This window comes from Diaporthe batatas (assembly GCF_019321695.1).
Source record: "Diaporthe batatas strain CRI 302-4 chromosome Unknown Contig00003, whole genome shotgun sequence".
NCBI classification, from domain to species: Eukaryota; Fungi; Ascomycota; class Sordariomycetes; order Diaporthales; family Diaporthaceae; genus Diaporthe; species Diaporthe batatas.
In genome coordinates, this window is record NW_025408550.1 from 5,145,178 (window position 1) to 5,170,084 (window position 24,907).

The following is a 24,907-nucleotide window of genomic DNA, read 5'->3' on the forward strand; positions in this document are numbered from 1 at the left end:
CGTCCCTAAACGAGACACCTAATGTCGCCTCTGCGGCCATAGAAGGGCCAGACTAGAAAGGTTTCCAACCCATTGGGCAGAATGACCATTTTACCTAGTTGTCATGTCGACCTCGGCTTCTCAATCCACCGAGACACAGGCCGTCTGCCTACCTAGGTAGGCACTGTGACCCCTGCAACTTGAAGTCATTCACATCAAGTCTGTTCTATGACAATCGCTCTATTACATTAAAATTACTATCAGTTAGACAGGACCTGCACCGGGCTTCAGAGGTAGCCCAATCAAGAACATTGACCGATAACAAGCGCTGAGGCAGCATCCACGAAGCACTTCCACAAGAACAAGGTATGGCCATGGATCACTTAAACGCAAATAGCAAGCCCTCAGACGTGGTGAGACGGGTGGAGGCGAAATGGGACATGGCCAGGAGCATTTGGGGATCAAAGCGCTACAACGCGCTCACAGAAATCGAATATGATCAGCAGATAACACCCATGTACAATCCATAGAGCCTTCACCTCTTCTATACCCCATTGCCCGAGTGTCTATGCATTAAATGTAGTGGGCGCCAGGCACGACGTGTCTGTCCCTGCCTACTATTAGAGGCACCGCACACGTCTATTGTACACTCAATGTACCCCGGATCTCAGGGCAGAGTCATGAATAAAGCCTCCAGTTGAGGGTAATTCGGCGTCCCGAGCCCGGTCAGCGGGTCCCAGCCCTGCACAGCCGAGAACCCGTCCGTACCACAGCCAGGGTTCTTCCCGTTTGTCACGTCGTTGAGAACCTGTGGGTTGGCATATAGCGCCGGATTAACAAACCCGACAGGTCCCTTGCCGGCCTCGATGCGCTTCTCGTTGACCATGTTTATAATCGATGCAAAAACGGGGGCGGACGCTAGCATTGGCTCAGTTCAGCGATCCTTCATGAGCTGGGAAGATGCGGTCTTGGAACCAACCTGATGTACCAAAGGACAGCGAGAAACGTCCATTCACGGCCGTTACATAATTGGCTCCATTAGCACTGACGTCTGGGAAGCCCCTAACCACCTTCGAATTGTTGAAGCGGTCTGCGCCGTACGAGGGCGCATGCTCGGCGAAGTATGTGCCCACTGCTTTCTCCTGGTAGGATGGCATCGCGAAGACGTTCGAGAATCCTCCGCCCGAAAAGATGACTCGCTCACAGGCGCTTTCGGGGGTTCTCACAGTTGACCCGTTCAAAATTTGAGTCGCACCCACAGACGTCACCCAAGGGCAGCCTCCCGGAAAGGACGGGTTGAACATCCCGCTGGAACCGTTATTGTATGCTCCGGTGACCGGGTCAATGCATTGGCCTCCGTTGCCTGCTACTCCAAAGTCACCCGATGAATAAATGACTGTCACGCCCTGAAGTGCCAACTTCATGTACTCGTCACACTGACGCTTCTCGTATTTGATACCCAAATCAGCCTCGTTGAAGCCGTAGCTAGTGGATATCACATTCGTGGGTCTGGTTGTACCGCAGTTGACCTGGTCTGGATACTGGCCGTCGATGTTGGGGTCCTTGCTGTCGCCTGAGTCGGAGATTAGCTCAGCCGAAAAGACGCTTGGTGAAAGAGAGGAGGGGCTCATGGCCACTTTGCCCGAGGAAGATGGATGCGCCCACGCCTCTGAGCCGAGGTTTTGGTGTTATCTAGCCAGGGTGCGGGTGCCCAACTCACCGCCTTCGAACTGGCAGTAGCTGCCGTCGATGCCGTCCAAAAAGTTGTTGAAGCTTGCGCTCTGGACGAGATCGCCCACCTGGTACAATGTGGCCTGCTGGGGATATATCAGGGCCATGGCGAATTCTAAATCCAGCGCTGATTCGCCATTGAATTGGAAACTCTTGTTCTGGGTTTGCACGACGCCGTTGTCAAGCAGCGTCACGATTGGAGGCTTCCCGTCCAACTTGGGCTCGAACTCTTTGAAGTACACTACAGCATTACGAGTTAGTCATCAACGAACCAGAGGATCAGCTTCATCTGGATACGGCGAGGAGCAGGCCACAGGTTGGCCATAGCCTGTCCCAGAATCTGCGCCTTGTGAAGTCTGTGATATAGGTTGTTCTTGATGGGGTAAGGATTGTGTCTAGAAGCTGCTTACTATCCAGATCCGATTGGAGGAAAGCCTGGGGGGTATACTCCACGATACCAAGAGTGTTGTTGCTGGCCGAGAGGCTGCCCGGTGGCGTTGCATAGAGAGCTCGCAGACAGGCTGGTGTAATCATTGAATCGCATTGTGAGAGATCCATCAGAGCATTGTCGACAAATGCACCCTGTTTGGGGTTGCTGCTGTCGTCGGGCTTGCCGACGATGCCCTTTTCGGGTCGCTGCCGTTTTCGCAGTTCTGCAGACCTCTTCTTGAGCTCTGAAATAGAGTCCTCTGGGAGATCCTCATATCTGTTGTTCCGGCCTTGTCCGACACGCTGGTCAAAGTGCACCGTAGGCGTTATGAAATCGACATGGTCCACAAGGTGTTCGGGTATATGATACTTGTCGCAAGCTACGTGGCGAGTGTTCGCCACAGTCAAGTGTTTGTAGACGTGGTATTTTGTCTTGAGCATCTGCTCCATCTCCCGCACCGTCGCGTTGAAAGTGATCCAGCTTTTCTAATGGTGACGTTAGTCCTGCTACAGATCCTGCAGTGTTGTTTTCTAAACATTCCAAAGCATGAAAGACAGGGATCCGTGGCAGTTCGAAAGAGTTGCGCTTACGGATGTCGACATTTTTATCCTACTCGGGTGAATCCCTTCCATCTGTAGCCAGTCCAGCACCGAGTCCACGGCCTCCCGTTTGGGGCTGAACATGTCAACAACTCTCTCCGGCGACCAATGCTTGCCGTAGTTGGGGGAATCAGGATGAGAGACATCATAAATTAGTTCCTCAGCTCGATGGAGGTTTTGTTGTGTCAGGCCTATCCGGACTGGTAAAACCGCGGTGACGTGGAGACGATGAGCTTTCGCCCAGCTGCTTCGCACTGTCAGTCTCTCTTCATGTACAACATGATTGAGAGTTCTTGGCCGTAGCGGCGTCGCGCCGGCTGCAGCCGCCAGGGCCGACAGTACGATCGTGAGGACGCTGAACCGCATCTTGGCAACACCAGGTCGTCCAAAGGCCAGATGAGGAAGAAAGACAAAATTTGGCAGGCTTTTGGAAAACTTTCTTCATATTGCTGTCGGTGCATCTCAGCTCTGAGATGCCCCGTCAGGGGTTCTCGCGCTGGGGCACGACTGAAACCGTAGCCACGAGCCATGGAGGACCCTTCTCCGATTGTAGACCCGTGTCGAACCCCATAACCACGAGTTGGATGACGCCTGACACCCTTGCATGCGGTAAACTGGGGACCGTGTCGAGCCATCTCGCATCTGCGCACCAAGCTTCGGACGATCCACTCGTCAAGCTTTCCAAGGAAGCTTACATGTGATCAATGACCGACGGGGTGAAGCCATCAGCCACAGCTATGACGGCGTCCGGGTCGAGTACATCAAACATTTCCGGTGCACCCACGTTGCAGCTTGCCTGCCTAGACCCGTACCGTTATGCAACGACAGCGAGCGACTGGGGCACAGACAAGCCATGTTTCTGCCTCGTGGGTCGGTTTATGCGCAATCGCAAGTCGTTATCGACCAGTCTTGTGTCTAAGTTCGGGCCAGGGCCTTGGCGTTTGCTTTCCGATGGGCAGCCATGTCGAGGCACCGGGTACCGGGAGCGGGTGGGGTCGACACGGAGCTCGGGAGCTCGGGGCCCCCTGGGGCGGGAGGGCTAAAGAAGCCCCAAACGCGTACCTGAAACGGAAGTCATCCCGGTAATCCGCTGGAGATCTTGAGCCCTACGCGGCCTTGGCAAAGGGCGAACGAAAAACCATATCTTTGCTCGATGAATCTTATTGTGTGAATGCGTCCAACTGTTCGTCTAGGGCAAGCAATACTTGGTCGGCGAGGTCCTCGTTCGCCGGCTGCAAGAAAGTGGATATGGCATTTTCCAGAGTCTCATCCAAGAATCCTGGCGTTTTGAGCATTGCGTGGAATCGTGTCTCAGATCTGAGATCAGCCTCAAACTGGGCGGTAATGGTGTACGCACGCTGGACTTGGGACGGTTTGATAACATTCCACGCCTTGGTGGACTTGCTACTGCGCGAAAGTGGCGGGTCCACGATTATGTTCGTCACGGCAGCATTCAAGTTCGTAAGCTCCTTTGCGCCACTGCTGGCCTGTTTGTCGGTGATGCTCCGCGCGTGGATCTGTCCCTTGGGATGCCCGGACAGAAGGACCGTGCCATCGTATGTCAAGCCCAGACAAGAGGCAGGGCCGGATTCTGAGGGCGCAACACAAAAAGGTGATGTGATCTGTACGACAGTAGACGATTCCTCGCTGTTGGGTCCCAGCAGCGGCTTTGGACCGAAAAACTCGACGGAGAAGATGGAGCCATTCTCCGTAGAGACGAAAACACCTTTTGAGCACGGGTCAAGCACAAGACACAAGGGGGAAGTAGGGAACAACAATGTGCGGAGGACTGCACCAGTGCGATAGTCCCAGACAATGCAAGTTTTGTCCTTGCTTGCGGACACGCACAGGCTGGTCTCCTCGCTGTCGCCCGACGATGCCGCGATGGCGGTGATGGCGCCTCTGTGGTTGGAGAAGCTGACAATAGGCTCACGCTCCCCGTTGCTGTCAAGCTCCAGAAGCTGGGCGAGGCTCCACACATGGATGTTGGAGTCGTCGGAAGCGGTCAGGAGATGATATGGCGTGGCTACCATGCAGGACACGGCCTGGACGTGACAGGGAGGCAGAGAAACCATCCTGCCTGTGCTTGTCTGCGGAGAATGTCAGCGAAGAAGGGGGGGGAGGGTTCAAGAATGTTGCAGTAATGTTGACTCTTGGAAGACTTACCTCCCACAGCATGATCCTGCCCTCAACAGTCCCCGATATGAGTACATCGCCGGCCAGCGTCAAGCATCTTATCCTCTCAGGGAGAGCAACAAAGGCCTCCTGGTTACCACGAAGACGCGAGTAGACATGGACATAAGCCTTCTCGTGCTGGGCGGCAAAAACGTGTGTCTGATTGGCGACAAGACAGTATCGCGGAGTTGAGCTCTTCTTGAATGCCGACTTTGCAGCAAATGTCGGCCACAGAGAATGCGTGTAAATCCCAACGTCCTTGGCAATGGCCGTGTTGCTGGATAGTGGCGGTCCACAGATGGATGAGAAGAATTCCTCGACCATCATGTTTCCTTTCCCCGCGGATTCCTTTCGACGCACGAGGGGCAATGCTCGGGGATGAAGGTGGCTGCGGGCAGGCCTGACGACGCTTTTTCGACTCTCAAGCCCAGAAAAGCACTGAAATTTGCTGCGTCTGATTTTGGCAGGAGCGCACGAGCCAGGTGAGACCAGATTCAGGGTTATACCCTTGGTCCTCAACCTCGCCTTGTCTCCACTGCGAGGGCTCCAGGGCAACCAAACTGCCCCGATGCCTCGGAGTCGAAGACCGTGTGTTTGAGCGCCGCAGAAGACCTCGGGAGATAGGCTAATATTCCGGGTTCGTTCTGTGAAGCGATACTCTAGCACCGATACTAAAATCACGGTCCCCGACCTCAAGACTTGGAGGTCCCACGGTGTTCTCCGTGGCCCCTCATGACAACAACGGGCACATATGAACAGTAGAGCTCACTCAGCCTCGACGACTACTATTTTCATAGCGAACTGACTCCAAGTTGATTTCTTGCACTACGTACCCTCGTATATGCGACTTTCTTAGGCACGTTTCAAACAGCCAACTTGGTCTAGGAGCCATCCATTGCCAAGCACTTGTGCCATCCCATGACTTTTCATTCTGTTTTACCCCTGAAACGGTTGCTGGCTCTCGCATGGCCCCCCTCGACCCGGCGCTAAACAAACCTGCACACAGCTCCGATGAAGAAAAGCTGTCTATGTATGTACTGCATTGGCAACATCGCGAAATCTAACAATCTGCCGCCTCGTTGGTTGATAAGAGACAGGAGCGCTTCTGTGCAAGAAACGAATGGAATGAACCATAGACCTCGGCTTGGCCACCAAAATGCTTTTGGCCTATGAGGGCGAAGGCTTTTATGCGGTAATATTAAGCATACCGAGAACCTAATTTAGATTGGGCAACCTCCCCTTTGGCCAATCCTGGAGCCCCTGACAGCATCCAGCTTCCATTTTGGGCACCACACCGAGTATTTTACCTCCGTGGTCGATCGCCCGCGCGCGGGGTGGAGGGTAGCATTCGGGGCCCCATCTTTGTTTTAGCTTCTTGGTTCCTGGAAACAAAGCATGAGAAGGGCGGAAAATCAGTGGGGAAATATGCAGAGAGGATGGGCAACGCTGCAATGTATATAGTTGGCGAGCAGGCTGCGCCAGATTGTGAGAGAGCCGGCTGGTGAAGCCCACCCTTCTCTTCCTCGCCTTCTGCTAGTGTGTGTATGTGTGTGTTTACCTGTCGTTCTTTCGGTTCACTTACTCTTTCGTTTTCGTATCTCGTATCATGCTCCGCAAAATGCACCGGAGGTTTTCATTCTTTTCTTCACCGCCAGCAATTGCGGCGTCACTGTTGCTGGCGGGCTCGACATTCGCAATCGAGCTCAATACCACCGACACGACCTCTATCTCCGCGGCGGCCTCAAGGGTCGCCTCGGGGCTGTTCAAGAATTATTACAATAACGCATCTACCGCCGGGCACTTTAACCAGCCGCAGCCTTGGTACTGGTGGCTCTCGGGGTCGGGCTGGAATGGCCTCTTGGACTATACGGTATATACCAGAGACACGCAATATCAGACGGCTCTGCTGGCCGCCATATCCGATAACCTCGGCTCGGATTTCGAATTCGCCCCGGCGGAGCAGCAAAGCTGGGAGGCTAACGATGATCAAATGTACTGGGTCTATAATGCGTTGACTGCGATGGAATACAATCTCACGGCCGTTGACGGTGCTCCGTCGTGGGTGACTGTCGCCGAGAATGCCTTCAACGCCTTCGCGCGGAGGTGGGAGGCTGACAGTCCGACATGCGGCGGAGGCTTGAAGTGGCAGTACACCGAGACTGCCAACGGCTACTTCTACAAGAACGCTGTCACCAACGGGGGTTTCCTGCAAACCTCGGCCCGGCTGGCCCGGTACACGGGCAATGCCACCTACGCTGAATGGGCCACGAAGATCTGGGACTGGTCTGCTGCGGTCGGGCTGGTCGGGCCAAAATTCAATGTCTTTGATGGCACATCGGATGAAGGGGCTGACAACTGCACCCAGATGTCTGCGGACCAGTGGAGTTATAACGTAGCGACATTCATGATGGGCGCTGGAAACATGTACGCGTACAACGGTGCGATGGGGTTCCCGGAGCAACAGGTCATCTGGGGATCTCGAGTGGATGGACTGGTGGCCGCGGCAAACGCGACCTTCTTCTCACCACCGACGAACAACGCCACAGGAGTCATGTATGAACAGAAATGTGAGGTCACATCTGCGTGCAACCTTGACCAGACGAGCTTTAAGAGCTCCCTCTCGAGATGGATGGGGAAGACGGCGGTGCTCGTACCACGCGTTAGGGATGATATTATGGCACTGCTCGCCACCAGTGCGACGGCAGCAGCTGCGAGCTGTACAGACGGGACCTCAGAAATCTCGTGTGGGATGAAGTGGTGGACGGCCGATGGTTATGATGGGTACACAGACTTCGGCTCCCAGCTTAGCGCACTGGAGGTCATACAGAGCCTGCTGGTGACGAGCACGGCCGAGCCGGCGACGCTGATTCCGGCGGCATAGTTGTGACGGAGTTGTGACGGAGGAGTTTCTTGACCGGGGGCTTGACCGGAGGTACAGGCGGTTTTGTCCCTATGTAAATATTTGCCACGTCGCTGAAAGCCCTCTGTCGCCTCATGTGTGGACTTTTGGCGTCCTCGACTGAGATATGGGCAACCTGTACTCCCCACTATTGTTCCATTGATAGCGCTGTGACTGATAGAAGCAGAGAAGAAGCTGGTACCCTCAACCGTTGGGTATTCCCCATCCGTGAATATGTAATCCGACTTATCAAAAGGCTCGGAGCCAACTGATATCCCAGGATGTGTCTTCTAAGCCGCGGGCCCCTTCGTCCCATGTCATTGGGTGTAGTTGGGACCAGGCGGTGTCAGCTGGAGATGAGATGGCGGATGCGGACGCCGACTTGACCGGGGAAGCCAGAACAATCAACCCATCGAAGGCAGCACAGAGGCGTGCCTGCAGTGCCTCTCGCACGAGGCTGCATATACTCGCGGGTCTCGTGGTAAGTGCTATTTTTGTACTATTTAGTAACGCATAGGGCGGACAAACACGGTGTGCCGGCATGTGGCGCCCGGCGCGGACATAGTCGGGGGTGGGTTTTGATCGGCTTCTAGCCGTAGCCCACGGTCTGAGGGTGGTTGTTGTGGAAAGCTTGGCAGAGCAGGGCCCGCAAAAAAAGTTGGGATGGAATTGCGCTCGATTGCAATTCTCGGGGAAAGAAGGTGTGCACGTCGTCGTGTCTGGGCAGGGCAGGCAGGCAGACAGGTACCCAGAGTTGGAAGCCCTAGCTTGGTCTGCCAACCGGCTATAAGCATCAAACCTACGCCTCAGCGCCTCTGGGACGTGGGCTGCGTGGGTGCATCCATTTTCCCTCTGGCTGACTCCCAGGCACCAGAAACGGGAGCTGGGTGGGTGCATGAGGGTGGGGGGAGCGCGCTGGTGGTTTCAGGTTGTCTCCCATAGACCATCTTGGAGCGGGGACCTGGGCAGTCTGGCAGTCTGGCAGTCTGGCAGTCTGGCAGTAATCCTGGGGGCGCAGATTCCATTTTTGGAGAAAGAGGTGTGGCTTGCCCATGATGAAACAAGGGGACCCTCAATTTAAGCTTTGCTGGTACCCTTTCTGCTCAGGTCAGTGGTAGGTAGGTGCCTGGGGGCGCCAGGGCGCCAGACCAGGTGGGTGGGCACTACACTACACTCTAGTTGACGGCTTCCCTGTCTGTTAAGTTTTTGAGGCTCTGGTCACTGGTGCCCATCTACTGTACCTCTTTTAAGCATGTACCTAGGTACCCAGGTACCCAGGTATTCTGGCATGGGCTGAGGCAGTGAGGGAGGAGATGCTCATCTTCCCTCTGGTGGTGATCGGTTGCATGCAAGTGCATTTCTAACTACGTGTGGGGCGTGGTGCTGAATGAGATAATATGGGCAGATTGGGATGGGACTCGCCCATTGGGCAGGCTGTCTGCAGATCTCACTCCTGCCCACAGCGCTCCAGCTCCCCAGCTGCCCAGCTGCTCCCACGGCCAGGCAAACTCGTCACACCCTCGGCGCTGCGGCGGTGATACGGGCCAAGGCCATACGGGCAAACGCCCCGTAAGAGCCAGCAGCGCCTCTGCACATGCGCAAGCACCACCCACCAAGCACCTGCTCGACTGGGCATCGTCTCTGATCTTCCTTGATCTGCGCCATCGTCGTCTTGGCCACACCTGCCGGCCCAGCCCAGCCCAGCCCGCCTCCACGTTATCGCGTCTGCGAGTTCAATTCATCAGGCAATCTATCTACCTGGGTCCCCCTCTATCTCCCCTTACCCCTGCACCCCGTTCGGGGGGTGGTCCCGAATTAAAAAAGGCCAAGCCCGCCTAGCTGCAAGCTCATCATCCCGCACCGCGGTTTTCTTGGCTCGTTTCCTCTTCGCCCATGCCCACATGCGCGCATCTGTGTATGCGTCCCTGTCTGCGCCTCTGCCTGTGAAGACGACTGCCCGCTAAGCAATTGGCGACATTCCAACCATTTTTTTTTCTTCTTTTTTTTTTCTCTCCGGATCCCTTATCCCGCCATCTCATCCAGCCCGCTAGCGCCAATGCGTTGACACCGTCACAATACCAGTACTTTCGACAACACACTTGACACATTTGGTGCCGTCTTGCCTCATCTCTCGGCCCCGTCCCAGGCGAGCTTAGCAGTAGGGCTGCGCCTGCGCTCTTCCATCGTGTCCTGATTGGTATTTGGCAGCTACTTTGCCAGCGACACACAGCGTCGGCGTCCAGTCACAGCTCCCTAGCCGGGCTCTTGCCAGCCCTCCTACGGCGGCGCGCTCACCCTAGTCCCACGCATTCGTGGCCTCTTCCGAAAAACAACCTCGCCTGCGAGCATCTACAGCGCGAACCTGCCGCCTCCCACAACTTCTCTCCGACCCTCCGAGACCAGCTGACTCCATGTTCAATGTTCGTCGAAAGCCGATGCTGATCCCCGTCTCGGCGCGAGCGAAAAGCCCCAGGCGACAGCCCAACATGCTCACCGTCAAGCGCGCCTTGATCGCCGCCGCCTTCTTCATCACCATATTCTACATCGTCACCCGGTCACACGGGCCCGAGATCCCGCCACCCGCCGCTCCCATACGGCCAGGCGAGGTCTTGCTGGAAACAGACAGTGCTCACAGCGAGTCCTCGAAACAGTCCCCTTCCTCGTCAGATGCGACACGTGTAGCTGAGAAGCCCCTGGACAATGCCGGTTCAGGCGGTGGCGGTGGCGGCGGGAGTGTCAGCGCTGTAACGGGACAAAAGACAATGCAGGACATGTCCAAGATGTCCACCTACGACAAGCTCGCCTACCAATTCCCCTACGATGTCGAGACAAAGTTCCCCGCGTACATTTGGCAGACATGGAAATATACCCCGGCGAGCGGAAAGTTCAAGTTCAGGGAGGAGGAGGCCACGTGGACCGAGCACCACCCTGGATTCATCCACGAGGTTATAACTGACGACGTCGCCGAGAACCTGGTCAAACTTTTCTATGCATCCGTGCCAGACGTGATCGAGGCCTACACCTCATTGCCCCTCCCAGTGCTCAAAGCCGACTTCTTCAGGTACCTGATCCTACTTGCGCGCGGCGGCGTCTACAGCGACATCGACACCTCGGCACTCAAGTCCGCGGTGGAGTGGGTGCCCGATTCAGTCCCGCGCGAAACAATCGGTCTGGTGATTGGCATTGAGGCCGACCCAGACAGGCCCGACTGGCATGACTGGTACAGCCGGAGGATCCAGTTCTGCCAGTGGACAATCCAGTCGAAGCCGGGACACCCAGTCCTGCGCGACATCGTCTCGCGGATTGCGGCGGAGACGCTCAAGAGGAAGAGGTCGGGCCTACTTACCGGGATGGACACAAAGAACGTGATAGAGTTCACGGGACCGGCGGTCTGGACCGACACGATTTTCGAGTACTTCAACGACCCGCGGTATTTCGACATGAGCACGAGCAAGGGGGCAATCGACTACAGGAATTTCACAGGTATGGAGGTTGCCAAGAAGGTCGGCGATGTCATAGTCCTGCCCATCACCAGTTTCTCGCCTGGCGTTCAGCAGATGGGCGCCAAGGAGCCTGACGACCCCATGGCGTTTGTGCATCACGACTTTGAGGGTGAGTTCCCCACCACAAGACTGTAGGAGTTGGGGACACGGCCGGACCTTAGAGACTGACATTTCTGAACAGGCACGTGGAAGCCTGAGAGCGAGAGACACATCGGCCCGGAAACTTGAGGGGAAACACGATTGATCCCCTCCCTTTCTTGCGTACAGAGTTTTCTTGATTCCCCCCTTGCGAACACGAATGCATGCGATTGGAGTCCAGGTGTCTCTGCGTTGGTTTCTATGTCGAGGTTTCACGACGGGCGTGAGAAAGACGAACAAAAGCAGAGACAGCGCTTGCTTACGATATTGCATACCCATTATTATTGATCGATCGAGGGACGATAACGACCTTTAGAAATTAATAGACAACAAGACTTGACGAGTATTTCCGGCGATGACTTATGACACGGGCATCGATGGCTCTGGCCCACGTGCAGCAGACAAATAGCGCTTGTGTCATCAGAATCTGGAGAGGCATGAGCTGAGGAGCGAACGCTGTTCGTGATTTGGGGCGGTGACAAACGCATCCCAGCAGCTCCACCCCCCAGTATGATCGGGGGTGACCCCAATTCCCAGCCCACAGGCCGTACTTAGCGACTCCGTCAAACACCAACCCCGCATTTCGGGGATCGAGCTGAGTGCGCCCGGTCCGATGGGGCTGACATTCCGGGGGCGGTCCGGTTTCCGTCTCGTCAGCTTGTCTAATACGCACGCAAACTCTCTTGATGTCTCGTCAAACACCCTGTGTGATCTCGTGCCTCGGCGTGTGTTTTGCTCCTTGTTTTCCATGAGCCGCGATGCGCAACTCGACATCGCCCTTCGCCTCCTGACGTCATGCTCCCAGCACTCACCTCGCTATGGGCTTCGCAGGGCCTCAGAGCTGCCCGGGCCCGGTCACGGGGACAGTGGAGGGCGGCGGTCCGGAGCTCCAGGACAAGCCCTCTGGCTGTCTCCGGGACTCAGCTTAGTACCTACTCCAACGGCCCGGCTTGTAGCATCTCTCAGGGGCCGGGAACGCCCTCGCTGTTGCCTCATACCATCCCCCAACACTTCATAAAGGTCGTGTCAGAGAACGGCGACAGGCCGGCAGTCATCTGCCGTGATCCGACAGCAACGACCGCCGCTGGCCAGGAGACCACGCTCAGCTATGCCGCCCTCGACGCTGTGTCCAACATCCTGGCCAAGTCACTGAGATCGGCCGGCGTGAAGAAGGGCGATAGGGTGGCCGTCAAGCTCGGCAACACGCCCGAGCATGCAGCCCTGACGTACGCAATCTTCAAGCTGGGGGGTATCCTCGTGCCGCTGAACCCGACGTTCAACGCTTCTCAGGTCGCCGCCGCCCTGTCGCATCTAGGCGTCGAGGTGTTCATAACCGCCGCCGTCACGGACCGTGCCTATAAGCCCTGTCAGGGGCGCAGTAACCTGGAGCTCCTCCAGACTCTCATCCCAGACCTCCAGTCGGGGCGCGTCGAGAGCCAGCTTGTGCCCACTCTGAGAAAGGTCGTGGTCGTGGATAACACGGCGTCTCATCCTGCCGTGGACTTCCGACTGGCCAACTACCGGTCCTTGACTCCGTACGCGGAGCTTTCCCCGCCGCTGTCTTCGTTGTCGCTGAGCAGCACGCGTCCCGTCGTGCCTGACTCCCCGCTCAATGCCGAGGATTGTATCAATATTCAGTTCACGTCCGGGACGACTTCTCAGCCCAAGGCCGCCATGCTTACGCACACGGGTATCCTCAACAATGGCTACCTAATAGGCCGGCGCATGGGGCTGATGCCCTCCGACCTCATCGTCTGCCCGCCGCCACTATTCCACTGCTTCGGGTGCGTCCTGGGCTATATGGCCACTGTCACTAGTGGCGCCGCCATCCTCTTTCCGTCACCAGCGTTCGACCCCTTGGCGAGTCTGAGGATGGCAGCTGATCACCGTGCCACCGGCCTGTACGGTGTGGCCACCATGTTCGTGTCTATGCTCGAGCAGCTCGACAAGAAGGCCGGGCTCTCGCCCGACGAGGTCGCGCGCCTTCCGACCCATCTGCGCAAGGGCATCGCGGCCGGGTCGTCCGTACCCGAGTCGCTCATGCGCAAGCTCTACGACAGGCTGGGCCTGAGCGAGCTCGTCATCTGCTACGGCATGACCGAGACCAGCCCCGTATCCTGCATGACGGCGCCGGGCGACCCCTTGGAAAAGCGTACGGCCACAATCGGCAAGGTGATGCCGCACACGCGTGTCAAGATTGTCGACCCCGGGGACAGGAGCAAGGTCGTGCCCATTGGCGAGCGGGGGGAGCTGGCCACTAGCGGCTACCTTGTCATGCAAGGCTACTGGGGCGACGAGGAGAAGACGAAGGAGGTCCGCATATTAGAACCGGATGTTGACACCGGCAGGACGGGCAGTCCGGATGGCCAAGGGGAGCCGGCGGTCGGGCAGAAGGGCAACGGGGAGACGGGGTCAGACCGGTGGTGGATGTATAGCGGCGATGAGGCGAGCATGACGGCGGATGGGTACCTGTCTATCACCGGACGTATCAAGGATTTGATCATCCGAGGTGGCGAGAACATCCATCCGCTCGAGATCGAAAACGCACTTTTCCAGCATCCACTGATAGCCGAGGCTTCGGTGGTAGGCGTGCCGGACGCCAAGCACGGCGAGGCCGTCTGCGCCTTCATCGTGCCGCGTGCCGGCGTCGCGACAGAGGACGACCCCACCTTCGGCGAGGACGGCTTCGCCCGCTCTGAAAGCCAGGGTCTGCCGCTGTTGCGCAAAGACGACGTCCGCGCCTGGGTGCGCGGCAGGCTATCGAGCCACCTCGTCCCCAAGTATGTCTTCTGGACGGACGATTACCCAAAGACGGCCAGCGGGAAGATCCAGAAGTATAAGCTGCGTGATGCAGCGCAGGATCTCATTCACATTCACACAGGCCCGGGCAACGTGGATGAGAAATACGAGGCTGTTTTGGAGAAGCGGATCGGCAGTCAGGTGAGTGGGATGCCCTCTTGGGAGAGGTAGGGTGGTGGCTCCTTCTTCTCTACTTGGATGGGAGTCTGTTGCTAGATGAGGCGTGGTGTTGGAGGCATATGCTCGACCAAGTCGAGCAGCATTAGATGTCAGTGTATCTGATGGAGCCTTGTTTCTTCCCAAACCGCCATCTGTGCCATGCTCGATCGACCAAGGAGACCCTGTGATGTTGGCCTAACCTAGTACCTGCCCCCTACGTGGCTTCGTTTCGGCAAGTGACGGCCGGTCCACCTGGTCGGATCCAGAACCATCCCTCGTGCGGCCTCACACGTCAAGCCCACATCCCTCAAGCCCTTGTGCGTTTCGTCCCGTGCTCACCAAGGCGCCGGTTCGGCCACTTTACTACTGTGCGGGCCAGTTGTTGGAAAAGTCCAGACACGACCCATTGGCACTCTTGGCGATGCCGCGGTCGGACAGGAACACGCAGTATTTAGCCACGTTCTCTATGGAAACCTGGTGCTTCTCGTTGTCGAACTTCTCCTGGGACTGCTCGAACTTCTGATAAAAATCCATGTCCAAACCCCGCCCAAAAGCATCGGCGATATTGGTAGCCATGCCACCTAGGCACAACGCAACAGAGTAGATGCCCTTGTCGGCGTATGCAAATGCCGTGTTCCTGCTCAGGCCCAGCAGGGCATGCTTAGACGCTGTATAGGCGGCCCCGGCGTTGTGCCCGGACTTGGCCGCCACGGAGCAGATGTTGATGACGAGCCCGCCGGCAGGCTCCTGCTTCTTGAACTGCGCGACGGCCGAGCGGGTGGCGTAGAAGGGCCCGTTCAGGTTGACGCCCAGCACGCGCGCCCACTGCTCGGGTGAGCACTCGGCGGCGGGCGAGAAGTCGTCCATTATCCCGGCGTTGTTGACCAGCAGGTCGAGGCGGCCGAACCGGGCCACGGTGCTGTCGACGAGGGCCTGGACCGACGCTGGGTCCGTAACGTCGGTCACGAGGGCCAGGACCCGCTCGGCCTCGGTGCCTGCCGCGAGCCACTCCTGCTCCGTCGCTTTCAGGCGCTCCTGGTTTACGTCGCAGATGGCCACGTTGCTTCCTGCGGCGAGAAAGGCTGTCGCGATGGCCTTGCCCAGGCCGCTGGCGCCGCCGGTTACTATTACCGTGTGGGAGGGCATGATGTTTGGTGAGGGGCAGCGGGCGCTTGTGAGGGGAGAGGTGAGTGGATTGTGAGTGAAGAGCCGACGAGGTCGACTGGTTGCGAGGGAAGTCTCACAGGCTCCTTATGTAGAAAAGGGGCAAGGGGCAAGGTTGTTGTGCTCGGGGGGTAATAAAGTAAACTAATAAATGGTCTCCGTGCCGTGAACCCTACTGTGGTACCCAAGTATAGCGGATGCGCGCACCCGCCCAAAGTTCTACTTCGAGTTAAGCCACCGAAGCTCCTGGCACCGAGAAGAACATATTTACTTGCACCTGTTGGGTTACGGGACACTCCAGTCTCTTTCTCGGTGATACCACCGCCTTTGCGGTCTTTTCCCGTCTTTCCAGTTGGCTGCCAGGATCAGGAGGCGCAACTGGCGTGCCATCCCCACCGGCGCTCGTCCGTAATCGGGTTCGGCACGGACGGTGCGACGGTATTCGTATTCTTATAATCCGGGGACTTCATGCCCAACAGGGCGGAGCCACGGTGCACATGTGGTATAATGCAAGGCTTGGAAGGCTTGGACTGACGACAGGTTGCGTGAGCCTCGCGTGGAATAAGGAAGCCTAATAATAAGCTTATTATTTTTAAATCATTAGGTTAACAGAATTCTTATACTTGTTAATATTCTTTCCTCATTTGATTGCTCTTAAATACTTAGTTTAATTACCCATGTAGTATAGTGTAGAAGAGTAAGCTGTATATAAGGCAGATATTAAATCTAGTAAATCAAGGCCTGACCCTGTTCTGGCCGCGCTGATGAATACCTGTGGCGGTAGCCTTGTACGAACGAGCTGCTGGGACATTGCAATGCCAATGGGTGAAAATATATTGAAATGGACTGTCGACGAGAAGCGACATCTGGAGCTTCCAGTTGGCACACCAATGATGTTCTGAATTCAGATCGCGCGTTAGTGATCTTCATATCGCTTTGATGCACCAAGGATTTGTTTCGCCCTCTATTTTTTTTAGGTTTTATGAGCTTTCCCTTGATAAAGACGGAGAAATACCCAGGTGCAGGGCCATGGAGTGTCAGTCGGGTGGATTACGTAATGCAGCCGGGGGGGGGGGCGATGACGGCATGGCTTGCCAAAACATTTTGATTTCCTCTGACAGGTCGACTTCATATGCAAACACAGCCCCTTGTGAAGCAGCAATTATGTCGGGCCTCCTGTCTCGCGCAACATCCGATGCGCGCTTCCAGCTTGCCGCGACCGCTGTCATATCGGGAGGTATCGTGGCTGCGGGTCTTCTGAGCTACCAGCGCCTGTCACACGAGCAGAGAGTGTCCAGGCTCAAGGACTCGATCCCCAACCCCAGCGACGACCACCCACCGCAAAAGGTTAGCAGGCTCCCGCCGCCCACCTCAACCTTTCCGAGCAGCAGGACCTTATGCGACGGAGGTGTGCTGATCACTAACAGCAACCCTTGTCCTAACAGCTCACGAGCCTCGGGACGATACCTGCGCCAGACAAGGAAGACATCCGAACCGAGGAACTCGCGCGACGCGCCCAGGCGGGTGACTTCGACGATGAGCTGATCCTCGAGCAGCTGGCGCGGAATCGTGTCTTCCTGACACCAGAAGGCCTCGATAAGCTGCGCAACTCGTTCGTGATCGTCGTCGGCTGCGGCGGCGTCGGCAGCCACGCGACGGCCTCGTTCGCTCGGTCCGGAGTCTCGAAGCTGCGGCTGATCGACTTCGACCAGGTCACCCTGAGTAGCCTGAACAGGCATGCCGTTGCGACACTGGCGGACGTGGGGTTGCCCAAGGTACAGTGCTTGCAGAGGCGGCTGAGGGCGATCGCGCCTTGGGTCAAGTTCGACCTGCGCCTGGAGAAATTCGACGGGGACGCCGCCGAAAGGTTACTGGGGCCCTGGGCCGAGGGCGGGCAGAAGCCCGACTTCGTGGTCGATGCCATCGACAACATCGACACCAAGGTCGCCCTGCTCAAGCACTGCCATGACCACAAGATCGAGGTGATCTCTGCCATGGGTGCCGGGTGCAAGAGCGACCCGACGAGGATCATCATCGGGGACATCAGCACAAGTACGGATGATGGCCTTTCAAGGGCGACCAGGCGCCGCCTGAAGCTGCAGGGCGTCTCGCATGGCATTGCGGCCGTGTACTCGACCGAGCGGACGGCAGAAGGCAAGGCACAGCTGCTCCCCTTGTCTGACGAAGAATTCCAGAAGGGCACCGTTGGTGACCTGGGACCACTCCCTGACTTCCGCGTACGAATCCTGCCTGTCCTCGGGACTATGCCAGCAATCTTCGGGCTCACAGTCGCCAACCATGTCATCCTTAAGATCACAGGTACGCATAGGACCTCCTCTCCCTGACATGTTGCTTCACCGCATCTTTGCTGACAGAACCTGTCAGGGTATCCTTGTGACTACGTCGAATCCAAGGGTTCAGGCAAGACATACGACTCTCTGTTCTCCGCCATACAGGCCAACGAGCAGAGGCTAGTAAGATCAGAGCCGGGGGCTCCTGTTGACATTGCCCTGGGCCTGAGGATACCGCTGACTCACAGCGAGGTGGCCTTCCTTGTGGAAGAGATGTACAGGGGCAGGAGTGTGATCAGTGGTCTACCGACGGGTCTCTTCCTCATTAGGTGGAGGAAACCCCAGAGCAGCATCCTGAAGACGCTCGGCGACGGAGAAGACCAGCAGAAGTGGACGACCCTGAAGTTGAGCGAACTGGTGTGCATGACCAAGAAGGAGTTCAAGACACATGAGGAGCAAGTGCTCAAGGGAGGAAAATCCCCAGAGGATCTATACGATGCGGAGACGGTGAAGCGAGTTGAGGCCAAGATAGCAGAGGTAGTTGAGTACGAGAGGTGGCGCTAGCTACTGCATGCAGCCTTGCAGAAAAGAAACAGATGGCTTGCCCTCTGGGGCTCCCTCTGCGACTCCTGGATCACCATGGGCCGTTTCAATCTATCTTGGTGCTCCGATGCTTGGATGCATGCTTTCACTTTGGGGAGTTGTTCAAGATAGCCCAGGTCTCCTCTCGGTGGATCCTGCTAACAGGTGCCTGTTGAAATACAGGCCAAACATTCATTCACTGGTCTGTTCTTGGATCTGCTGTTGTCCTATCTCAGATGCCGACAAACGTGGATCGCCTCCATGACATATCTCCTTCAGTACTGTTTGTCGGTGTTTTTGTTTTTGTTTTGGTTTTTTTCCGTCCGGTCACAACGGTTTTCAAAGCCTGATATTGCTGTGTCGGGTACCTGCAGGGGCGTCCTGCTCACAACCGCACAACCACCCATCACACCTGCCTCCCAATCAACTAAACCTTGTGGTCATTTCAAGAAACACCCCCGAAACAAGGCATGATCAGCATCAGCACAGTCCAAGAAGAAGATCCTCAATCCCCATACATTCTTTAAATCTTGTGTTCCACCATGGGCTCTTCAGGCCCATCTGAGGACGACCTTGTCGTGCTCGACAAGGAAAGCGCGACCGGTCAAGTCGTGCGAACAGCCGTTTGTCTTTCTTCGATCACCCTCAAACCATTGAGGATCCAAAACATTCGGCAGAATGCCTCAATCCAACTGACCGGTAGGTTGATCATGGGCAACATGGTGTCCTTCAAGATTGACAGTCCTTCCCTTCGTCACTTTGCCCCAACCGTCTGCTTGGCTCACCTTGCTACATTCTTCGAGACTTGTGGCTTGGTTCGCACTGGCCGATGACTGCTAATTGATCCCAACCCTGTAGCAAGATGACAACCTGCTGACGAGGACTCACTGCAGGAACAAACAAGCCAGGCATGACGGCAGAGCTCGTGGCCATTGTCAACTGGCTGGCTGAGCAAACTGGTGCCGAGGTCGTAGGAAATACCATCGAAAGCAGGACCCTCGAGTTCCGGCCCAAGTTTCGTCCATCTGCAAAGCAGATAAGCCGCAGGGAGATCAGGATCGACCCGGGCTCGATGCTTGCCAGCTCCATGCTGCACTTCCAGACCGTTCTGCCGTTCCTGCTTTACATCGGAAGCGAAGACCCTGACAACGGCAAGCCGATAGAGCTGAGACTCAAGGGTGCGACGTACTCGCCCGGCGCCCCAAGCTTCGAGTACATCGATCAGGTGTTCCTCCCAGCCCTCCGGGATTGTTTTGGTGTCGACATCATCTGCCAACTTGTGAAGCGTGGATGGGACAGGATGACCCGCAAGTGCCTTCAAGAAGGAACGGTACGCTTTAAGATCCGGCCGCGTAAGATCGGCACGACCCTCTCCCTTCAACCGAATGCGAAGCTGTGCGATGATGACGACGACGACTTGGCGGGGTCTGTCGACAATGTGTTGTCTCGTGTCGACGTGACCATCGTCACTCCTCCAGTGCTGCATGGTCTGCTGCAAAAGTACCTTCAGGGGGACATCGAGGCCCGGTTTGGTAACATCGATGTTGAGTTCAAGTTGGAGGAGAGCGGTCATGACGACCGTGTCTACGTGTTGCTCGTGGGCAAGTCTGAACGTAAGCGGTCGACCATTGGAAAGCTCGATGTGATGCTAATTTCCCACTTGATAGACTGTCGTTGGGGCCGGGACTACCTGATGACCCATCCTCTAAAGGAGTCTACCACACTTGCGCTGACCAAGGAAATCTCGAGCCAGGTCTGCAAGGACTTGGAGGACGAAGGTGAGTAGCAAGGTCAAATAACGTGTTTTCAATATCTGAGACACGACGAACCATATTCAGACCCGAACACACCTGCCCCTGAGGACACGACTGACCCAGGACAAACAGTGAACAGCGACCGTGCGGTCGACAGGCACCTCGAGGACCAGCTGGTTGTCTATCAATGTCTTGCTGAGGGCCGAACGTGTTTCGACTCACTGACTGCCGAGGAAGCAACAGATTTGGACTCGTCCACAACTCAACTCTCCAAAGCGGTTGCGTCAGCCCTCCTCCCGAACGTCCAGTACGATGGCAAGACTTGCATTGGGGCAGCCGTGAAGATTGGCCAGCTCTAATGCAGAGCACTTGCTTACCCTGAATGCCCAATGCAACATGCAGCCGGCTAGGTGTCGGCCTTTGAGACCCAGCTTGGGTTTTCCGAGTGTCGAACCATCGATGCTATCCTATGAACCTGAGCGCTGGACCCTGTATCGGTTTGACGTCGAAAGCCTCCACGGTGGGATCTTGGTGGTCTGGCAGCCGGTTTGTTGACTTGGTGGAAGAGTGAAAAGGTGCAGACATAGACAAACATCAGGGGCAGTCAACTCTGCAGAGACTAGGGGACTTGAAAGAAATACAATGAATTACTAATTGTTACTCCTAACTTCATATCCAGGGTTTTCTCCATTGCTGTAGCGAGCCCTTCTGCTCCGGTACATAAATGCACACAATTGCCAGAGCTGAAATGGTCACTAGTGGAAGGACCACAATGAGGATGATCTGCCAGGTTTCCATTTCTTCGTAGCTAAGCTTTCTTGGGAGAGCCTTTGCTTCCTTTTTTTTTGGGGGGGGGATGGTTAATTTACGGGGCAGGCCATCATCTGGGCGATCTGTTGATCGACATCTATATGGGTCTGGTTGTTTGATTGCGGTACTGCAGAGTGCGCTGCGTGCAACAATGACTCAAGCCCAAGGCGTCGGTCGAGAGACGATCCCCGGTTGCTTGCTCACTTCCAAGGTTGTTCTGACTTGTCAGAGTGCTTGACTAATGGCAATGTGGCCGTGACACTGGTTGGGCAGTCACAGTGAGATGGGTATTGCTGCTTGTAATTATTCCACTCTGACTACATGTCGGGGAGTCATCTGCAAATATGTGGTTGTCCACTTGACGAGCCCGTCAGGTTATTTTATGCATTCTACTTGGCCTTGGTGAGCCCCATCCAAATGGCGAGTTAAGGGGAAGCAACTGTGGAACCTGCAAAGACCGCGGGAACCAGACTACGTACTACGTACTACGTACCTACCTACTCTACCTAGGTAGGTAGAGTACTTAGGTAGTAGTATCTTGTCAACTCAATCCTCCGGCCCGTTTTGTTTAGCCCACTGGATTTCCACCCGGCAGCCTACCATTGATCTCGTCCACAATCACAACACACAGCTTCTTAGAAGCCATCACCACATGCTCGAATTTCATTTAGCCATCAAAGTCCCGAGTCCAGCCCCGTCGGAACACACGCCCAGTGCACGCCAAGGCCAGGCCCAGATGGGGGCGATGAACGTCGAGAGGCCGAGGAGCAAACGCAGTTTTCGAGTGGCTCGAACGCAGATGCCGGGGTGAGTCTGGCGGCATGTTGCAAGCTGAAAAGCTTCGATCCTGCCTAAGCTCTCTCGGCGCCCCCGTCAAGATGGACGTGCAGACCGGCTTTTCGCTCCCCGGGTGGAGGCCCACGACGGACGGGCCAGAGGGTGAGCAACGTCCCAGAAAATAGGGACAAAAGTATGGGAAGAGTGGGGCCGACCAACAAAACAAGGCAAAAAGCTCAACACACCGCACCGAACGCCCCCGGGGGAGGAGGGACCGTGAGGGGCCCAATGGGGGGGCACTGAATTCCAACTCGGCAGACCAGATGCTTCTCTGTAATCTCAGAGCGAGACCGACGGCCCCCTTTGTGGGCGATGTCAGCCGAGATTCGAACCAAAAACAAAAAGGGGGCGGGCTCATGATGAGGACCGGCGCTCTTGAAGGAACGGCAACACTGCATCGGCCGGATGCCAGCCAGTGCGCCGGCCCCCGCCCCCCCCCCCCGTCCGCCAGCCAACAGCTCCCCGCCCAGTCCGAGGCTGACGGGCGCTGCTCGCCCGTTGTTCCCTTTGCGGTCTGGGCTGGGCAGGACTGATGACCCCGGATCGGCGCCGGAACACCCCTGAGATTGGCGAAGTCCCGGGCGCTGCTCATGATTTCCGGCCACGAAGCTTGGCTTCGAGACTGCGAGGTTCGATGGCGGTCGATGGCGGTCGATGGCGGTCGATTCTCAGTTGAGAACGGGGCTCGACCGAGCTGGGGGGGGGGGGCACTCGTGGGTTGACAGCAATGTGGGCTCTCTTTGGCGGTTGCTGGCGCTTGTTCTCTCATGGTTGGGTGGGATTTGTGGTGCCTCCAGTTCCACAGGAGAGGGACGACGGGGTCGATTATGCTTCGTGTTGCTCTGCTTCGGGGTGGCGTTGGGAGGGCTTAAGAGGCCGGCAAACAAGGTCAAAACAGGGCTGGCTGATTGGTCGTTTCGAATATCAACCAATACTGACTGGTGTCTGAGGCTGCCCTGCCCCCGTCCCCGTGGGCCGCCATACCTGCATACTTGAGTATGTACCGTTCGTCCCATGTTGCCGCGGACATGGGGGCCGATGGTTGCATACTGCAGTGGTTGGCAGTGCCAGTACCACATATCCCAATGCTTACTTATCTCACCCTGTTTGAAACGCTGTGTTTTGTTTTGGGTCGTTTGACGGGCATAAAACCATCGATTATGTGAGTTGGGGGGCCGTCGGTGTGGCCCACCTAGGCATGACTTGAACTTCTTGGCCGGCCTCCCTCGGCCTCCCACGGCCTCCCACGCCCACAGTATCCGGTCGTCGCGGCCAGGAGAATTGTTTCCTCTGCAACCGACCTCACAAGATGGCCTTCAAAGGGCTGATCGCTGCCAAAAAGTGGACTTCTGGGCGGCCTGCAGAACTGTCAGGCCCATGATTCGCGCCTATCGGGTGCAGCCCAGAGCATCCAGAACTCGACTCCCCCAAAAAGGCGCGCGTCTATCTTCTTGGCAGTCGACCTATAGGCGAAGCCACAACGTTTGGGTCAGGGCCGCCCACAGGTGGGTTTCTTGCACCCGAGTAGTTGTGCCCCAGGCCAGCTGGGCTGGGCACACAGTAGCTGCTCTGCCCGTACCAGGCCTGATGACCCTCGTATCGAGTATTTATTGTGGATGGGGCCGACTCCCCCCACTTTTACATATTGAACCGTAATCTTAGTAGCGCCATTGAAACAGTCAACGTCGAACGGGTCTTTACCCCTGTGTCCGTGTGTCCAAAGTGTCCCACAGGCGCACCTCAACAGCACTTGGGTATTGATATAAAGACTCGGGCCTTGTCCTTCTCACCACACACACCCTCTCTAGGAAACACTCGACCACAAGAAGCTCCACCCCCGACGCATATCACTCATTACATGCCCCAGGCGGTACGCTGCCCATCCAGTCATTCCCGCTCTTGAGCCGTCGTCACTCTTTGAAACTTGTTAGCATCGTCTATCACAAATCACACACGTACACACGGTACCAAAGACAAACCCATCCTCCTCAAGATGAAGTACTCTCTCTCTACCTGCCTTGCAGTCCTCGGCATGGCCTCGGCCCACTCCTGGGTTGAGTGCACCGACCACGACAACAAAGACCTCCTGCAGAAGATGATCGCAGGCTCTCAAAAGACACCCCCGGAGTTGATCGACCCAGTGTAAGTTCAGAAGCACCCTTCTCTCCCCAGAAGGCCCTGCCAAGGGCCTCCGCGAAGAACCCTGAAGCTGATCGTGGGCCCCAAATAGCTTCTTCCCCGAGAAGTGCCGCGGCTGGCCCCGTGCCAAGGCCAACCCGGGCGACTGGATCGATGAGTCCACCAACTTCTCCTGGAACATTGCCGCAAAGACCTTCGAGGGCGACCGCTCTGCCTGCAACCCCTCGCAGCGCAGCCCTGGCCAGGAGCCCAACGCGCCCATGGCAACAGTCAGCCCCGGCGGCACCATCAAGCTGAGGTACGGCGGCAACGGCCACACTCGCGGCGCCACCGCCGGCAAGAACAACGACCCTGGCCAAGTCAGCGTGTACTGGGCCGGCGCCAAGGAGACCGAGATCGAGACCATCGACGAGTTCACCGACGCCAACCGCATCGCACAGGCCGGCTTCTCAGACGACTCCTTCTCGTACCCAGCTGACCCCAGCATCATCAGCCCCACCCAGGGCCTCGTCGACAAGGGCAACTGGATGGACCTCACCATGCCCACCAACATGGAGCCCGGCAGGCACATGCTGGTCTGGGTCTGGAGCTACGACGACGCCCCCCAGTGGAGCACATGCTTTGACGTGCAGATCCAGGCATAAGTAAGGGGCGGGAGCGGGGCCCTTTTCTTTGCGAGGAGGAAGGGTCAACGAGCGATGCGGGAATGAGTCGTGGGTCTTTTGCTGGAGTCGGAGTTCTTCCACAATATCCGAGACGGCCATAGAGGACATTTGCGCTTTCTTTGCTTTTGGGATGTCTGTGCCATTTATTTTGCTTCTGGCTTCCTTGCTGTTCGCTTCTCCAAGGCGTAGCGGGGGGTGGTTGGTCTTTTCACTGCGTGCCCACCAAGGCGCATACTTTGGGTTCGGAATTGGG

The 24,907-nt window shown here is 56.6% G+C and overlaps 9 protein-coding genes across 9 annotated transcripts; 6 read left to right on the top strand and 3 right to left on the bottom strand.

The window, feature by feature from the left end:
* Positions 1 to 646: 646 nt before the first annotated feature.
* KVR01_003046 (uncharacterized protein) lies at positions 647 to 3,105 on the bottom strand (the record flags this gene model as incomplete). The annotated part of the gene is made up of 5 exons (XM_044787274.1): positions 647 to 897; positions 959 to 1,552; positions 1,700 to 1,951; positions 2,121 to 2,625; positions 2,731 to 3,105. 5 exons carry the CDS (start codon positions 3,103 to 3,105, stop codon positions 647 to 649), a joined length of 1,977 nt encoding a protein of 658 aa, XP_044648061.1.
* Positions 3,106 to 3,845: 740 nt separating this feature from the next.
* On the bottom strand, positions 3,846 to 5,241 carry KVR01_002746 (uncharacterized protein; the record flags this gene model as incomplete). Its single annotated transcript, XM_044781317.1, has 3 exons — positions 3,846 to 3,888; positions 3,922 to 4,829; positions 4,906 to 5,241. The coding sequence occupies 3 exons, from the start codon at positions 5,239 to 5,241 to the stop codon at positions 3,846 to 3,848; spliced, it is 1,287 nt and encodes a 428-aa protein (XP_044647761.1).
* A 1,135-nt stretch (positions 5,242 to 6,376) lies between these two features.
* On the top strand, positions 6,377 to 8,425 carry KVR01_002869 (uncharacterized protein). The gene has a single exon (XM_044785609.1). It carries the CDS (start codon positions 6,521 to 6,523, stop codon positions 7,793 to 7,795), a length of 1,275 nt encoding a protein of 424 aa, XP_044647884.1. The 5' UTR covers positions 6,377 to 6,520; the 3' UTR covers positions 7,796 to 8,425.
* A 1,799-nt stretch (positions 8,426 to 10,224) lies between these two features.
* On the top strand, positions 10,225 to 11,544 carry KVR01_002841 (uncharacterized protein; the record flags this gene model as incomplete). The annotated part of the gene is made up of 2 exons (XM_044795027.1): positions 10,225 to 11,425; positions 11,498 to 11,544. The coding sequence occupies 2 exons, from the start codon at positions 10,225 to 10,227 to the stop codon at positions 11,542 to 11,544; spliced, it is 1,248 nt and encodes a 415-aa protein (XP_044647856.1).
* Positions 11,545 to 12,249: 705 nt separating this feature from the next.
* On the top strand, positions 12,250 to 14,424 carry KVR01_003608 (uncharacterized protein; the record flags this gene model as incomplete). The annotated part of the gene is made up of 1 exon (XM_044783354.1): positions 12,250 to 14,424. One exon carries the CDS (start codon positions 12,250 to 12,252, stop codon positions 14,422 to 14,424), a length of 2,175 nt encoding a protein of 724 aa, XP_044648623.1.
* A 351-nt stretch (positions 14,425 to 14,775) lies between these two features.
* On the bottom strand, positions 14,776 to 15,558 carry KVR01_003664 (uncharacterized protein; the record flags this gene model as incomplete). Its single annotated transcript, XM_044787656.1, has 1 exon — positions 14,776 to 15,558. The coding sequence occupies one exon, from the start codon at positions 15,556 to 15,558 to the stop codon at positions 14,776 to 14,778; it is 783 nt and encodes a 260-aa protein (XP_044648679.1).
* Positions 15,559 to 16,740: 1,182 nt separating this feature from the next.
* On the top strand, positions 16,741 to 18,431 carry KVR01_003734 (uncharacterized protein; the record flags this gene model as incomplete). The annotated part of the gene is made up of 3 exons (XM_044786629.1): positions 16,741 to 16,923; positions 17,022 to 17,895; positions 17,962 to 18,431. 3 exons carry the CDS (start codon positions 16,741 to 16,743, stop codon positions 18,429 to 18,431), a joined length of 1,527 nt encoding a protein of 508 aa, XP_044648749.1.
* Positions 18,432 to 18,991: 560 nt separating this feature from the next.
* On the top strand, positions 18,992 to 20,562 carry KVR01_003174 (uncharacterized protein; the record flags this gene model as incomplete). Its single annotated transcript, XM_044793230.1, has 4 exons — positions 18,992 to 19,148; positions 19,343 to 20,062; positions 20,117 to 20,227; positions 20,336 to 20,562. 4 exons carry the CDS (start codon positions 18,992 to 18,994, stop codon positions 20,560 to 20,562), a joined length of 1,215 nt encoding a protein of 404 aa, XP_044648189.1.
* A 3,281-nt stretch (positions 20,563 to 23,843) lies between these two features.
* Positions 23,844 to 24,633, top strand: KVR01_002771 (uncharacterized protein; the record flags this gene model as incomplete). The annotated part of the gene is made up of 2 exons (XM_044784622.1): positions 23,844 to 23,992; positions 24,081 to 24,633. 2 exons carry the CDS (start codon positions 23,844 to 23,846, stop codon positions 24,631 to 24,633), a joined length of 702 nt encoding a protein of 233 aa, XP_044647786.1.
* Positions 24,634 to 24,907: the final 274 nt, after the last annotated feature.